Source organism: Propithecus coquereli, unplaced genomic scaffold, assembly GCF_000956105.1.
Source record: "Propithecus coquereli isolate 6110/MARCELLA unplaced genomic scaffold, Pcoq_1.0 Scaffold115, whole genome shotgun sequence".
In the NCBI taxonomy this organism is placed as follows: Eukaryota; Metazoa; Chordata; class Mammalia; order Primates; family Indriidae; genus Propithecus; species Propithecus coquereli.
The window spans coordinates 6,184,754-6,202,455 of NW_012135525.1; the positions used below are offsets into that span (position 1 = coordinate 6,184,754).

General features: G+C 35.7%; 1 protein-coding gene across 2 annotated transcripts in view; it reads right to left on the reverse strand.

The window, feature by feature from the left end:
- Window positions 1-486: 486 nt before the first annotated feature.
- The window catches only part of CISD1 (CDGSH iron sulfur domain 1), a 20,164-nt gene continuing 2,948 nt past the window's right edge, over window positions 487-17,702 (reverse strand). Inside the window, exons 2-4 of one of the 2 annotated variants that reach the window (XM_012657649.1) lie at window positions 14,007-14,169; window positions 11,671-11,876; window positions 487-1,605 (exon numbers count right to left, since the gene is read on the reverse strand). In XM_012657649.1, the coding sequence (XP_012513103.1) occupies window positions 1,516-1,605; window positions 11,671-11,876; window positions 14,007-14,013 (303 nt within the window). In that variant the 5' untranslated portion in view covers window positions 14,014-14,169 and the 3' untranslated portion in view covers window positions 487-1,515. The remainder of the gene's footprint in view (window positions 1,606-11,670; window positions 11,877-14,006; window positions 14,170-17,702) is intronic. The other variant, XM_012657642.1, reaches the window with a different exon arrangement.

Genomic DNA, 17,702 nt, shown 5'->3' on the forward strand with positions numbered 1-17,702 from the left:
CCTCAAACTGCTGGGCTCAAGGGATCCATCTCCCTCAGCCTCCCGAGTAGATGGGACTATAGGCATGCGCCACCATGCCCAGCTAATTTTTTCTAATTTTAAGTAGAGGCGGGTTCTCAATCTTGCTCAGACTGGTCTCAAACTCCTGACCTCAAGGGATCCTCCCACTTTGGCCTCCCAGAGTGCTAGGATTACCAGTGTGAGCCACTACACCTGGCCTGGATTTTTGATTTTATGCTGAAGATATGTCTTAAAGACATGTCAAGGACAGTCACATGGGCTCATTAAAACTAGTGTATACAATTTTGGTATCCATTTTTATTTACTGTAACATAAAAAATTGTACATTTAAAAAATATAGGAATGTTGCTGCCAGGTTTGATTCCTGTCAAGGTAACCTATAAAATTGAAAAGCAAAATGTCTCTCTAAAAATATATTATTCCTATCTTCTCTTATTGCTAATTATTTTCAATTTTCATATTTCCTTTTTTCTGAATTAGTAATGAATGCAATGTTTCTGGTCTGAGTCTTTGAAGAATATCACATAAACAAACACTTGTCTTCAAATTTTTGCTTTTAAGAAAAAGATCATACAATTTAAAAGCCATGCACTTCATTATCCAGAGTGGGGAAAAAGAAATCTTCCTATGCCTTTGATCTAGCCTCGTGATTACTATTTCTGTCATGGATATGTGGCTTTGTGATCAAAAGCCTTGACATCATGTGCTCCAATTCCTTCAAAGTCCTCAGTTCAAGTGCTTGCCACTCCTTGGGCTAGAATTCTGGAACAATACATTTTAAGATATTCTTCAGGACTATTTTAAATCTAATATCACTTTGATCTAAATTTCCACATTGGTTTCTTTAATGGATCAATTAAATATCCATGAAGATGAATACAAAGAAGTTATCACCCCTTTATTACTAACCTGGCTGACTTATGATTACTCATAATTAAGCAGAATAATATTCATAGCTTATTTTGATTGAAAATTGTGAAAACACAGAAACCATATTATTTCAGTGTTGTTACAAATGTCAAGAAGAAAATCAAGGTCATAACAGGTTTTTTTTCTAGATTGTATTATGAAATTAATGTAGCTGAATCACACCCATTTACTGTCTAGGTTAATGAATATGAAAAGGTGATAATTTTTCTTTGGAACTTACAAGTACAATCTGCAAATATGTGATTTTCAGAATAATTTAATATGTTAACTTCAAGATACAACTATATTCTAATGTCAATATCTTAAGAAACGGATCCTTACAAGACCAAAATAACCCACAGGCCATGAGGTTGGTTTTTACTTTTTCCTTCTTTTTTTGTTTAAACAGATGTGCACCACAATGTTTCAACAAGTAAGGCAAATGCCATGAATATGAAAGCTCTAGTTTGCAATATACCACATCTAGAACCCGGGGGAGGTGAATTAAACAGAAGTGGTAGTCATTCTAATTAAACAATCGGGTAACATCATGACAAGTTGGTTTGCAGCATCAAAACTGTCCATTTAAGTTTCTTTTTTCTTGATGATCAGAGGTCCCACGTTGTCTCCAGTCTCTTCATTGTGTTTTGTGTGAGCCCCATCACAGAATGGGAACTAGGAAGAGAAAGAGAGAATGTAAAATATCTAATCCTCAAATCAGTATTATGCTTAGCACAGTGAAATGTGATGCTTAATTCATATAAAAAAGATTTTTCTTGGCTACCTTACATAGGTTTTCTTAAGAGCATATTTAAAGTATATAGACTGAATAGGAGGAAGAAATCGACTTATGGATAATACAAAGACCATTAATTGAATTTCATTGTAATTTTTTTTTTTTTTTTTTTGAGACAGAGTCTCACTCTGTTGCCTGGGCTAGAGTGCCATGGCGTCAGCCTAGCTCACAGCAACCTTAAACTCCTGGGCTCAAGCGATCCTCCTGCCTCAGCCTCCCAGGTAGCTGGGACCACTGGCACGAGCCACCATGCCCAGCTAATTTCTTTCTATTTTTAGTAGAGACAGGGTCTCGCTCTTGCTCAGGCTGGTCCTGAACTCCTGAGCTCAAGCAATCCTCCCACCTCGGCCTCTCAGAGTGCTAGGATTACGGGCGCGAGCCACTGCGCCGGCCTCATTGTAATATTTGATGATGAATATTGAAAACCTCTTATGTACTAGTACATTCTTTTCTTTTTCTAAGGCAAGCAGGAAAATGAGGTTTATTGAGAAAAAGATAGGAATATAGGGCAAGAGCAAGTATAGGTTTACAGAGCATGATACATACGTCATAGATGACAACTGGACCCACATAGGCTTTAAAAAAGAGGATGGGGTCTTGCTCTGTTGTCCAGGGTGGAGTGCAATGGCACAATCGTCGTTTACTGTAACCTCAAACACCTGGGCACAGGTGATTCTCCTGCCTCAGCCTCCTGAGTAGCTACGATGATAGGTGCGTACCACCACACCCAGCTAATTTTTAAATTTTTTGTAGACACGAGGTCTTGCCATGTTGCCCAAGCTGGTCTCAAAGTCCTGGGCTCACAAGATCCTCCTGTGTCAGTCTCTTGGCCAAAGTGCTGGGATGACACGCACGAGCCACCATGCACAGAAGCCCTCAAGTCACAACACACATCATGATGTTAGAGGTTCTGCTGTAAAAAACACTATTTTAACCCAGAATTTCTCAAGCTGATTGGACTATGAACACTTTTTACTTTGATATCCATTATCACAGTTTTCTGTAGAGCATACTATGCTGTTCTAAGATCCTGTTGCTTCCGTATTAGAGGTTGTTGCCTCCCATATTATCATACCTTTATTCATAATCTTATCTAAACCAATTGTACATATAAAAAGCACCTAAAATCAGCCTACTACACTGGGATGTGTTTAAAATATGTTTCAGTATTTGGTAGGGCTAGTTTTCCTTCATTATTCTCTTCTTTGTTAACTTTATTACTTTATTCTTCCAGATAAGCTTGAGAATTTTTTTGGCTACATTTTATTTCTCTTATAGTTTTCATCCTCAAGTCTCATGCATTTTCTGATAAGATTATCTCTGCTACATTTTTTATGGTTATTATAATTAGGTATTTTCATATCTGAATACTCTTGCCATATAAGTATCATTGGTTTTTATAAGTATATCTTTTCCTATTGTTAAATGATTAAAAAAATAAGAATTCAATATTTTAGATGACTCAAGCTATTACACTTAGAAGGTACAATTATCAGTAAATTTTTTATTTCTTTCCTTCTATATTTATACCTTTTATTCCTATTTCATGTTAAAGGACAAGAGCTAGCTAACGAGCACCTTTGTATTAACCTTGGTGTTCTCAATGTACCTGCACTTGAGAATCTAGAGTTTCACTGTCTAACATAAGGTACACTGCTGCATTCAAGGAGCCTATTTAGAAGACTAACAGGAGTCTTGGCCTTAAGAGTAACAATTCCCTTATTACTTACAGTGAAGGTAGTATAATTTTAGATATGTAAAACTTGGCAATAATGGTATATAATCTTAAACTGTGATATCCAGAAGCCTCTATCCTAAGATTAAAATAATATTTGGTTGCTGTTAAAGAAATCCAATTTTAATTTTACTATCTGTAAATAATTACGAGACACTAAATTAGTTAGCATTTGTATCAGCATATCTTTTACTTTCAGATATAAATTCTATCCTAGGGTAGACAGCAATATAAATGTAATGTATGTAATGCTTACATTATTTCTTTTTTTGGGTCAATAAGATGTATACAGTATATTCATATTAAAAACAAGTCATTGAAGCAAAAACATGAACCCAAGTTTTCAGCTTTTTCTTGGCATGAATGAGGAAAGAGGCTATAAAAATCAAACTAAAATGTATCCCACAGCAAAGTACAGCATTTCAAAGTGACATGTTTAATAAACAAACACAGATGATTTTACAGTGAGAATAAAAGTTTATACAGTAAAAGACTCCATTTTTATAAATAGCACACACAAAATACTTCACTGTATAGTTTTATCCACAGGTTTAATGTATTTCTGAAAAATGAAACATTTCTAAATAAAAAGCCTCAAATAACTTACTGAAATGGTATGTTTATTTCTTTTTTAATCTCACCATTAGAAAACCAACATTTTCTTAAATTATTTTCCTCCACATATAGCATCAACAGGAGAAAAATCCATAGAAAAATATACAAAGAAAATATTATAAGATACTAAGAAAGCCATACACCTAAAATGAGAATATATTTTTTCTAACACTCTAGTTCTGACTAAAAGCTGAAATTAGCCTGTTTCTTCATGGTTTTAAAAGCAAACAGAAATTAAACATTTCTTTAAAAGAGTAATGAGTAGTAGATCCTGTTATTTGTTAATAAACTTTCATGTGTTTAAAGTGTATAAAGCTTTTATGCCTTTAACATATAAACTAGGAAATAATTTTGTTCAGAGACACATCTTTAATTGTACTTTAATATATATCATTAAACTCCAGGAATTATTGCCTTAAATCAGAATCATCTCCCAAACTTTGTGATTGCATTTATTCATCAGTGATTTCTTTTTTAAATTTTTTTCTTTGTGTCTTTTTTTTCCTAACATTGACTTTTCTAAGATTTTTCATTTTAAATTAATGAAAAGGCTAAAAACGTGTTTCAACCAAGGCCCAAAATGGGTAATTTCAAGAGAGGATTATCAATTTCTTAGGAATATTTTGTACATATTAATGAAATATATTTATTGAAAGTAATTCACAGTAATCAATAGTAATTACTTGGCATTAAAATTCAAATGGTAAATTATATAACAATATTTATATTTTTCAGTTAGTGCCTTGCTTTTTGACCTTTCTATGCAGGAGGAAGAAAATATGTGGTTGATATTATATATTCTTATTTAATAGTATTTGTATTAAATTATAATGTAACAAAAACATTAGAATTTTATTAACCCTCTTTTATTTAAAATTTTGAAATTTGTTAAACTGTCAAGCAAAAAGTAAAATTACAAAAAACAAAAAGGGTACATTTAAATCAATTGATGTAGTATCAATACTTAATTTGTTCTAAGATGTGTTTGTTTCTTAAGAAATCATGGACAAAGTTTGTAAATCAAACTGGCTGAATTTCCTGTATGTCCACAAAATATCTTTTTATGTTTGTTAACCCAATTTGAAAACTACAAATCCCAAATAACTTTTTTTATTTTTATTTATTTTGAGACAGCGTCTTGCTCTGTTACCTGGACTGGAGTGGTGTGGTGTCATCATAGCCCACAGCAACCTCAAACTCCTGGGATCAAGCAATCCTCCTGCTTCAGCCTCCTGAGTAGCTGGCACTGTAGGTGTGCGCCACTGTGTCAGGCTAATTCTTTTTATAATTTAGTAGAGATGGGGTCTCCCTATGTTGCTCAGGCTGGCCTCGAATTCCTGGGGATTACAGGAGTGAGGCACTGCACCCAGCCCCATACATCTTTAAAAGTAGGGAAGAAAGGGTGGGAGGCTGGGAAGAAGAGGCTGGAATAAAGGTTTAGGAGAAAAAAACACTAGAGATTCTTGCTCTCCACCTGGAAAGCTAGCAATGCTATCAGGGTCTTCATAAAAAACACAGGATTTGTTTCTTTTTTGGCTGCACATCTCAAGTTATGTCTCTGTCTCGAGGGCAATTCAAGATAAAAATAAATAAATGCTCTTCCCTGGCTTATTTCTTCTAACTGAAACAAGTTTTTAAAAGACAATTAACTTCCTTCTCCAAATTTTGTACTTTTAATGAGAGTTTTGATTTTTGTCCCAAGAAAGTTGCCTGGGGCCATTGTGGCTCATTACCATAAACTGCCCTTGCTTTGGCTGAGAAAGAGGAAAGAGATGAGATCTTCGAGACTTCCCTAGAGAACATGACATTTTATACTATTCTTATATACTTACTTTAATAAAATATAAGGCAGTAAATAAAATATGAAAATCCATAAAGCAAAATTAAGATTTTACAAGATTGTCTTTATGTGGACTGGCCAAGGAATATAACCAACATTCAGAATACTGTTCGTATGAAGAAATGGACCAGTAAAATCCACTTCTATTTCTCTCTCAATACCCGCTCCCCTCCCAAAACCAAGAAGCCAGCCACTACCAACAACAAAACAAAAAATTGCAAATGAAATCCTAAAACTGTATATGGAAGAAATTGATTCTACATTGTATATCAGGTTGCATTTCATTTCCATTTCAATTGAGTTCTTGATGTTAACTGGCAAGGTTTTCCTTTCTTATTTTTTAGTCTACATTCTTTTGCTATCCTAATTCAAACTCTCCCCTGCCTCCTAGGTGGCCACCATGTCTCAGCAAATGATATAACCTACCTGAGATGGGTGGGAGGGATGGGAACCTAGCAAGACTAGGTCCCATACTTTTCCCTCTTACATCAAAGTTCTTTCATCTTGTTTTGAAAGTAAGACTATCTTCCTTTTTAAGGCTGCACTTCACATCTGTGCTCTTACTCTCATTTCCTTTCACCCTGTGAAGACACCCTTGTCTCAATGATACCTTTCCCTGCAGTCACTTTAATAACTTCTCTACTGACTCCTTTCATTCTCACTTCAAATATGGATAGCCCTCTTGTAAAATATAGTTGTCCTATTTTGTATCTGTGGGTTCTGTATCCATGGATTCAACCGTGGAGGGAAAATATTTGGGGAAAGAAAAAATTGTCTTTGTACTGAACATGTACACATTTTTTTCTTGTCATTATTCTTTAAACAATACAGTATAACACCTATTTATATAGCATTTACACTGTATTCGGTATTATACTACACCACTTTTTATCAGGGATTTGGTTATCCTCAGATTGTGGTATCTGGGGGAGGTCCTGGAACCAATTGACCGATATGGGGGAAAACTGTACTATGAAATAGGCCAATTTCTGAAACGGCAGAGGACATACCAATCCTGGGAGAAGAGAAATGGGGTGTGTTAAAAAAAAAAAAAAGAAAAATAATTTCTGCATATTACTAAGAGATGTGACTCATTAGGCATTAGGGTTGGGAAATCTGCTCAAAGTGTTAAAGACACACAACAGGCTACTCGTGATTACACTTTAACTGGTTTGTATAAGGGAAAAATTATTGAATATAAACTCAATATAGACACTCAAAGGTATTAATTGCAAGTCTTCTGTGAATTGGCATATAAGTGTGTGACTTGGCACCTGTGTGATAACATTAGTAACCTCAGGAATGTGGGGAGTTTCCAAAGGTGTCTAAAGAATAACAACATTCCTTAACTTGAATAACATTCACAGTGAACTCTTAATTGATTCATGCAGGAATAATAAATGCCCAAAATTCAGTGAAAATTCAGAACTGGCCAATCCTAGATGCAAAGACGACCACGAAATGGCATAAAAGATAGGGAAAAAAAGACGTTGAAAAAATATTGATAAAATGTCTGGTCTGGCATTCCTTCTCTTAAAATCTACCTACAGGAAATGGCAATCCCTAGTCTAACCACTTGGAAATTCTAAATTGTTAAAAGGAAGGAATAATCCTGGAATGTTTTGTTGAATTTTAAAGTCTAATAAATATTTAAACCACTAGCCTGTGTCCATTTGTGGTTCTTCCTGAAATACTTGAAATCTTTGTTTATTAAATAAAAGTCCTTATTTACTTTATTGGACTCTTTACCCTCTGGGAAGACACAATCAAAGCAAACACCCTTTACTAGACCTCAAAGCTAAGCTTTAGTGGTCGCTCAAGCCATTACCTTATTAGTTTCCATCCACTATTACATTTGCTGAAAATCTGACATACATTCAGACTTATGGCATTTCTTTATTAGTTAATTCATACTTCAACCCACTTGGACACCACTTCTAATTATTCTGTTGAAATGACACCAAAAGGACAACTGCATAATCTAACAGTCTTACTATAAATAGTCTATTCACTGGTTGTCTTTGCACAGGCCAGTGTTCAGTACTTAATCTTTGAAACTGCTCCCTTTTCCAGTTTGAAGCCATAATATTTTTAGTTTTATTCTAATCTCTCTGGACCATTCCATCTTCTTAAATGGCTCTTGTTCCTCTTTCCAAATGAAGAACATTCTCCAAGTCTTCACACTTAGCCCTTGATTTTTATCTTTATCAAGGATCAGTTGCATTCCTACACTTGACTCATCAGTTTTGCTGATCTCTATCTCCAACCCTGATGTCTTGGCTTTACTCCCACATTTCAGCTCATCTGCTGAACAACTCCATTCAACTGTCACCTCAAATCCACTCTTTGAAAACTGAACTTCTTATCACTGTCCTGGAAAATTAGCTTTCACACTGAATTCCTTATTTCTATTAATGGCACCATCCTCTTCTAATCCTTTATGCTTAGATCCTTCAATGAGCTTTAGTTTTTCTCCCTCAGTCTCCTACATAAAAGTCACTACACCTGGCTGATCCTTCCCTCAAAATGTTTCATGTATTTGCTCATTTGTCTCCATTTCCACAGCTAGCACCCTGGTATAAGTATCGCAACTCTGTCTCAACCCCCTGCCAAGGAGCTGTCCCATGTCTGGAGACACAAATTCCTCACACTGGCCCTTGAGATCCTCCTCAATTTCGACTTATTTCTAGGGGGAAGGAGTGCAAGGACCAGACTAGATTCTTCAACCATTTCACCTTTGCTTATGAGTGCTTTCTTACAGATTTTGAGAAAGAGTCCCCAATTCTTGTATTTATTCAAATGCCACCATTTTTTCTTGGAGCAAAGTCTAAGACTATGCTTTCCCCCAAAATTCTAGCCCACGGTGTTATCCCTTCCTTTTATCTTCCATTTATTTAGAGCACTTTTAATACATCTAGTATACACATCTATAAACACTGGATGTTTTACAATTTAACTTTTCTTATGTATGCATATATAGCAGACAGTGAATTTAAGATCACTGACTAAAGAACTCTTACAACTCCAACTTAGAAATTCCACAATGTCTAGATGCATTATTTCCTATGTTTCAGTAACCAACAAGAGAATGGAGCCTATTTTAGGCAGGCACTTTTAAAAAACAAACCTGGACCAGTCTATGGCACGTTATTGACAGTTTATTTTCTAGCAACCCTGCTAGTACTTACTAACAATCCCATATTCCAAATGACCAGCGCTTTGTTAAGGTATAATTAGTCGTAATGGGCCTATTAATTTTTGGTTCAAATTGCATATATTCATCAAAGAGTTTCTGGATACAATGGCATAATCTAAGCACTAAATCACTGGATTATACAACATCAATCATACTGGGAGAAAGGAGTTAGTGAATTATGCTTTCCAGTATAGGTTGAGTATCTCTTATATGAAATGCTTGGGACAAGAAGTGTTTCAGATTTTCAAATATTTGCATATACATAATGAGATATCTGGGAATGGGACCGAAGTCTAAATACAAAATTTATATTTCATATATACCTTATACACATAGCCTGAGGTAATTTTATATAATGTTTTTAATAATTTTGTGCATGAAACAAAGTTTGTACACATTGGACCATCAGAAAACAAAGGTGTCACCCACTTCAGCCACCCATGTGGACAATCTATGGCTGTTTAGTATCACCATCATTCCTAACTGAATTTATATGCTACGGATAAGCAATCATTTTCTTACACTTATTCAGACGTAAGTACTTAAGCATAAAATATATAACATATCATTAACACAGTGAAAAAATGTGTTCAGAGTAACTAAGCAGCATAGTAGCATCACCAGAATACCTCTATTAGCTGTTAAACAGCAGCAGCTGAAGGGGACTTAGGGAATCTTTTCTCCCTTGGGGATGCTGAATTAACTGTGTGTTATGCACCTGTGTTTTGACTTTGACTCACAACCTGCCGCATGAGGTTAGGTATGAAATTTTCCACTTGTGGCATGTCAGGTCAGCGTTTAAAAACTTTTGGATTTGGGGCTGGGCATGGTGGCTCACATCTGTAATCCTAGCACTTTGGGAGGCTGAGGTGGGAAGATCACTTGAGGCCAGGAGTTTGACATCAGCCTGGGTAACATAGTGAGACTCTGTCTCTACAAAAATCTGAAAAACAAAACAAAACAAAACAAAAAAACCTAGCTAGAAGCAATGGTGTGTATTCTAGCTATCCGGGAGCCTGAAGTGAGAGGATCCCTTGAGCCCAGGAGTTTGAGGCTGCAGTGAGCTATGATCACACCACTGTACTTCAGCCTGGGTGACAGAGCGAGAACCTACCTCTAAAACAAAAATAAAAAGAAAAAAGAAAGAAAAAAATTTTCAGATTTTGAAGCATTTCAGATTTTGAATTTTCAGATTAGGGATGCTCTAAGTGTAGGTAGTATTTGGTTTCTTCCAAATTTGTTACATGTGACTCATGAAAACGGCCTTCCACTGTAGAAGAGGTCCCCAGTATAATATGCTTTCAGAAATAGACACATCATTTTATTGTTTATTTTTTGGGCCTTTTGATGTATGTGTTTGTTTTTTTTTTTTTTGGTGAAAACAATTTTATTTGAATGCTAATAGTGACAGTATATACAGTGTTTACATCATATTTCTCACAATACACCAGAAATCTTGAAGTTATTCATTGTACAGATCCTTTTAAGATAAGCTTGGGAGAGGATTTTACCATCTTTGGGTCACTGGCTGTCATCATGTCTAAAACCTGCCAGTATCACAGATGACACTTCCAAAAGGAACTTGATAAAATGCAATTCTCATAAAAGAAAATGATTTTTAAGAATTCTATGTTGTTAAATATTTAACTATAGGAGCTGTACCTGAAAGGCAGCTTAGAGTATTTACCTACCAGATAAAAAGTTTCAGGGTAATTTCAGAAAAAATTTCTTTTTCTGTGAACACATTTGGGACACGATTAAAAAAAAAAAAAAAAAAAAAATTTCTTTTGAAATTTCTAAAACTTTTCTTAGTATCCAGAGCTTGAAAACTCAAAAAAAGAAATTACTTCTTTTGTTTCTTTTTCAATTAGGCTACTCACTCCATTTTCTGGGATAGTGGAAGCTAAGATCCACCTGGAGAGGAAATCCTAAGAGTAAATTAAAGGGATTTTTCTCCTTTTTTGGGCCAAGAATATGGTTAAATTTGCCCAAACTCAAGGAGGATACAATGTAATTTTACTATAAAGTGGTTATATATTTTAGTAAATATATTCCTTAAGGGTAAATGGAAAACAAAGAAGAAAGGGGCCCATTAAAAAAGAAAGAAGAGGCTGGGCACGGTGGCACACTCCTGTAATCCTAGAACGCTGGGAGGCTAAGGCGGCCGGATCATTTGAGCTCAGGAGTTCGAGATCAGCCTGAGCAAGAGCAAGACCCTGTCTCTACAAAACAAAACCAGAAAGAAATTAGCTGGACAACTAAAAATATACAGAAAAAAAAATTAGCCAGGCATGGTGGCACATGCCTGTAGTCCCAGCTACTCGGGAGGCTGAGGCAGTAGGATTGCTTGAGCCCAGGAGTCTGAGGTTGCTCTGAGCTAGGCTGACGCCATAGCACTCTAGCCTTAGCAACAGAGCGAGACTCCGTCTCAAAAAAAAAAAAAAAGGAAAGAAGAAAAAGGAGTGGATACATATCCATATCTGGTGATACAAGTTTGACAGAATGGTTTAAAAAGAAATGTGAAAAATGGCACTGTACGAAGGAATTCTTTTCCTCACCTTTTTGGATCTCCAACAACGGCAGTACACAGCTTTGTCTCCCAAATCCTCCATGTCAAAAGCATGTACTACCTTGGGGTTGTCTTTCTGGATGTGAAGGTTTACCATTGCTTTATTGCGATGATCTTTAACATAAAATCTTTTATAAGCTAGATAACCGATTGCAGCTGTTCCAGCAGCAATGGTAACTGCTGCAATCCATTCAACTAGAGCAGGGAAGGAAAACAGGAATAATTATCAAAACCAAAACACACATTAATACTCTAACATAAATATTCAGAAAATCCAGTTTTTGAGCATTAAGCATTCCAACAGTTCAAGGATTTTAATGTTAATAAAATGACCAGAACACACTGGTGTAATTAATAGTCCTTTGTTAAGACTGTCCCCAGCCCTTACTGTGGCAACTGTGTATTTTCTATTTAGTGATGACAGATAAATTAAGATATAAGAAGGAAACTGAAAAATTATTCTATAGCTAGAGGAAAAAAAGCAAGCTCAATAATCTTTTTAAAGTGTTTATAGACAGAGATTTTAAATAACATGTGAGCCTGCAGGTACCTATTGCTTAAAAAAATATACACCTGAAACATGAAAATTCAGATTATAAACAAGACAAAAAAATTGGAAGGTGATTATGTTAACAAAATCATTCATCATAGTCCTTTTAAATAGAAGGTATCTCAGTAATTTTTAAATGATTTCATTTACCAAAACTCAACTAATGCATAAAGCTACAAGAGAACTGGTATCCAAAGAAAAAAAATAAAAAAGGACACATAAGACAAAACCACCCTTAATGTTAAATATTCAAAGGGATATATCTAGCAGGATTCTAGGTTTCAAAGCCATTCAAAAGTCTGTTTTTTAAAATTTCAAAGTGCTTTCTTATTAAAATAAAAATCAGAATGTACTAATTTAATATTTCATAAACACTGTTAATATAATTACAGCTATATTCTCATTTAATTCTAAATTTATTTGAATTCCCTACTTACTTCATTTTAAATCTATTAGATCATTAAATATGAAATGTCTGATTCCAAATCAAAAGTGTAGTTTATTATCTCAAACAAGAAGCAATACAATTAATCAAAGTATGCGCCTGAACTATCGACACAGTTTTGGCATCTCAGCAGTAGCTTATTTATGCCAGGAGTCAAGAAGCCTGGAGAGCCAGTGGCGATGAAATCTTGAAAGGTGTTTTCAACAGCTTGTTGAGAATTGAATACTTTTCCTTGCAAGAAGTGGTCCAAACCATGGGAAGAAGTGGTAGTCAGTTGTGCAAGGTCTGGTGAATACAGTGGATGACAGAGAGTTTCCAAGTCCAGCCTCTGTAGTTTGAGCAGCATTGTGTGCCACATGAGGTTGAGCGTTGTCTTGCAAGAAGACTGGCCTGTCTCTATTGACCAATCTCAGCTGCATAATCGCAAGCAACCTCATCATTTCACCCAATTGGCTGCAGTAGACATCCACTGTAATCAAATGACCAGGCTTCATGAAGCTGTAGTGGATAATATCAGCACTGGACCACCAGACACCGTTAGGTTTTTTTGATGAATATTTGGTTTGGGACTGTGTTTGGGCACTTCATCTTTATCCAACCACTGTGCTGAATGCTTGAGATTGTCAAAAAGAATCCATTTTTCATCTCATATAACAATATGGTGTAGAAAAGGTTTGCCTTTATGTCATGACAACAAAGGCAAGCTTCAAAACAATTTCTCTTCTGACGCTCATTTAATTCACGTGGTACTCATCTATCCAACTTCTGTACCTTGCTGATATGTTTCAAATGGTCCAATATTGTTCGAATAGTAACTGTCAAACCTTGCTAATTCACACGTAGGTTGAGATAGATTCGCTTCCACTGCAGCTTTCAGCTCATCATTATCTACCTTGGTCTCAGGTCACCCATGAGGCTCATTTTCAAGATTAAGATCTCCAGAACAGAACTTCTCAAACCATTGACGTACTACTGTGCATTCATTAGCCACATCCTTCCCAAACACTTCGTTGATATTTCGAGCTGTCTGCGTTGCATTGGTTCCACAACAGAACTCGTATTCGAAAATAACACGATTTTTTGACTTATCCATGGTTTCACAAAAATTGTTCTTAAAAAAATGTGACAGATAATCACAAGCCAAAACATGTGTTTGAAAGACTGAGGATATACCTTCACAATAAAAATAAAACAAGAAGGTCAAAGTGAAACGTTACAGATCTGAACTGTCAAACTTAGTACTTAAGGAAATCAGACATTATTTCATACTTAATAACCTAATAATGACATTATTCTCCTTTCTAATAATAAAAAAAATTATTTGACTAACAAGCCATCTATTCTTTTCGTGTAGCTTTTTAAGGCAGCCTTTAGAAACCCAAGTGTTTAACTGCTACCCCAGCTCCAGGCAATGTTGGAGAGAAGCAAGTTCAGCATAATCTGGTTAGCCTCAGCCTCAGAGGAAGAGTTGTGTATTCCCAGCATGGAGTGGGCTGTAGGAAGAAGTTGAACAGGAGTCAGGATAAACAGAGTGGACTGCTTCCCAGCACTTCCTGAGTCAGATCTTCACAGTGTTTGAAATAAGTTCCCAGACTATCAAATAAAGCCCTGGAGAGATAAATATGGAAAAAAAAACCCAACAAAAAAACCAAACCAAAACAAAAAAACCCCAAACAAAAAACAAAAACACCCCACATTCCAAGGCCAAATAAAAACACATAATGAATAATTTACTGTATGGCTTATTTGCACTATTGAGTCAAATTTCTTATTTTCACTAATGTGATCAATCACCATATCTAATAGTGCCTTACATAAAATTGGAGCTCATTTTCACAAAACTCTAATGGAAAGGAGCCACAATTTTCACACTTAGTTTCTTTTTTCTTGGTCTACTCGTCTAGTTTATTTAATAGTTTAGATTTTGTCAAATGTTTCTAATTAACATGTTCCTTGGATTCTATTTTCAACCACAATAGTATTTTTCTTTACAAAGTAATTTAGATTGTTTTCCTTCTCACAGCATTTCCATTCCTCTTTGCTATAATTCCCTAAAATAAACATTAACATTTTTGTCCTTTCCAGGTGCTGCATGACAGGGAAAAAAAGTTAATAAGTCATTTGATAGCTTCAAACCTTTGACCTCAACAGAGGACGTTTTTTAAGCAGGTACTCATTTTGTGTAGATTTGTCTTGAATTTTAGTGCTGCTTCACGGCATTACCCTGTGGTGATTCCAAGCAGGGCTACAACTTTGCTGTGATTTCTAGCTAGATTCATAATCTTCCTTTCTGAGGTATTATTTATCATGGAACTTTCTTTAGAAAATATTCTCTATGTTAGGAGCTATAGCAATCCTCTTCTTAGCTAATGGAAAGCCACTCTGAATAGCTACTATACCTTTCATAAAATGGGCTAAAAACATTGCTTTGCATAGTATATGCTCAATGCTCAATAATGTTTGCTGAATGTAGTCTTTAGGAAAAACTTAAAAGGGGGCAATATCCCAAAAGACTAAAATACCAACTCCCTAAATGTTGTTGATTTTAGTTACACTTTACTTTTTAGGTGAATTATGAAGTACTCTCTAACATATATGCTTGAATGGTGCCTAAAGTTCTGAGACCCAAAGAACAACCACAACTGGCTAGTATTAATTTGCTTCAAGATATAAAAAGAGAACCCTATAGGAATTTCTATGTGAAACCCATGAAAGGTCAAAAGAAATCTCTCCTAGCTATTAAAACATTCTTGTAGTCTCAAAATTTTCTCAAATTATCAACTGCATCCACATGGTGACATTTTTTTGAAAAAAACTTTACCTCTCTTGGGATTTTTTGATGGTGGAAGAAAGGACAGAATAACTGACATGGAAAAGAGGCAACACCAAAGGCATCACTGAAAGAAATGGGAACTGACCAAGAGCAGCTGCCCCAGGGGGAATCAAAACATGCACTCTTTGACCCTATCCCCTGGCAAGGGTTACTTACAACCCTACATAAATGCCACAGTACTATATGTGTGCTAGGAAAATAGCTTTGTATTTGCTCCAAGGCCTTAAGAATTTCCATTTCTTTTTCTTTTTTCCCTCTCCCAAATTCTAATTCTCTAATCTCATTAGGGACAAATGCAAGAGTTCCCAGAAGTAAGAAAAATGTTGCTATTTTATCACTTCATGACTGCAGCCTGAATCAGTCTTTTCTGGCAAAAAGCTGTGAATGCCACTGGCAACTCTGGGGGAAAGAGGGGAACTAGACAGAAAGAAAAATGATGACAGATCCAAAAGTCAACAATTAGGACAGAGAAAGAACTGAAAAACTAACAAATGAAACAAGTAAAAATGAAAAAACCCAAGTAACATTCAGTCCTTGATAGGGTACACGCCTATTAAGAATAGTCACAATCTCAGATGCAACAAGAGACTTTACCAAGATTCAATTTTTAAAGATACTTCAGCTGGCACCTTTCAGATACTGATTCAGAACCGGGGCCCAAAAAAATCCCTCTTATGGTTTATCCTCACTTTCCTTTCCCATAGACATTTTTCAAGGTACAGTTATTTCTGTAGTTAGGTCAAACCCCACCCTACCAGACCTTGGTTAACAATGCTTTCTATCTATACAAATACCATCATAGACCAAAAATACAGAGAAAGGTAACATTTCTAAATAATCCCCCACTTTGTACTCTTCCCTTGGCCTACTATTGTATAATCTTTGGTTTTCTCTCTTAAATAATCATTTCAAAGATAGAGAAAACATGGACTTGTTCCCAAACCACACACCCTTGTTCATAACCTAATCCTTGGCCTTTCTTTACCATGGGATTATTTCGCTTTCATTCAGAAATCTCACTCCATTTCTTTTCCCTTAGCACCTTTTCTGCCCCAAACTGCCCTCTCCTGCCCACTGTCAACTGCCACAGAATCAGAATGCTCCTCCTCTTTCATCAGGAGAGGGGGAGGGGAGCTGTGTTTAAACCCTTCCCTCCCTTAGCTCTCCCACAGACTGGTAGGCTGTGCCTCGTGATGCTTTTTTCCTCAAGGCCTGTCACACAGGTGGTATTCAATGTTATTGTTCATATGTATTCCATGTTACTTGAGTAAAAGGAAATAATGGATGACTAATTTGAATTTGCAATGTCATCTATCCAGCTTACCATTGTATCACTCTTACACCAAATGACTTAAATTAACTTTGCCCTCTTCTTAACCTATTGTACCAAAAAGTGCAGAATTTACTTCCTGAGAAGCTGGAAGACACAAGAAATGGACTCTGAGTTTCCCTTCACCCTCCCTCCTACCCCTGTTCCCCCCCCACCAAAAAAAAAGAAATAGAGTCTGCCCAAAAGCCTCCAGATGAAAATGAAGCATGTCCCTGCCAACACCTTGGTTTTGACCCAGTAATACTAATTTCGGACTTCTGGCCACCAGTAATATGAGGAAATAAATTTGTTGTTTTATGCCACCAAACAAAACAAAACTTTTATTATGGAACATTTCAGACATATTCAGGGAATACTATGATGAACCCCCATTTACCCTAACCTAGCTCCAAGAAGCATCAACTGATAGCCAATCTTGTTTCATTAGCTCCAAATCCCACACCCCTCATTATTTATTTATTGTCTACAACCTATAGGAGTTATCTCATTTATTCTCGGTATGATCTACACATTCTTTCTCAAATAAAAATCCTTAGTTACTTTTAATGATTCAATGAATTTAGTGAACCAAAACAATATTTTAACATGTTGAGGTTAAGTGAACTGGAAATTTATGAATTAGTTTCAGTAAAATGCACAAGGATATAAAAGTCAATAAGAATTTTTGAAATGTCATTTTGGTTACATGCATTGTAATGATCAGGATTTGGGATGGATAACAAAGCATAAGGTGGACAGACAAATCCCCATTTTGTAACTTGAGGGTAAAACAAAAGTATGAAAAAAAGTGATTTGAGGGAAGGTAGGTTAAGGAAGGCCTTTAAAAATATTTGGGTTAGTTGGTTTCTTTTTTTTTTTTTTTT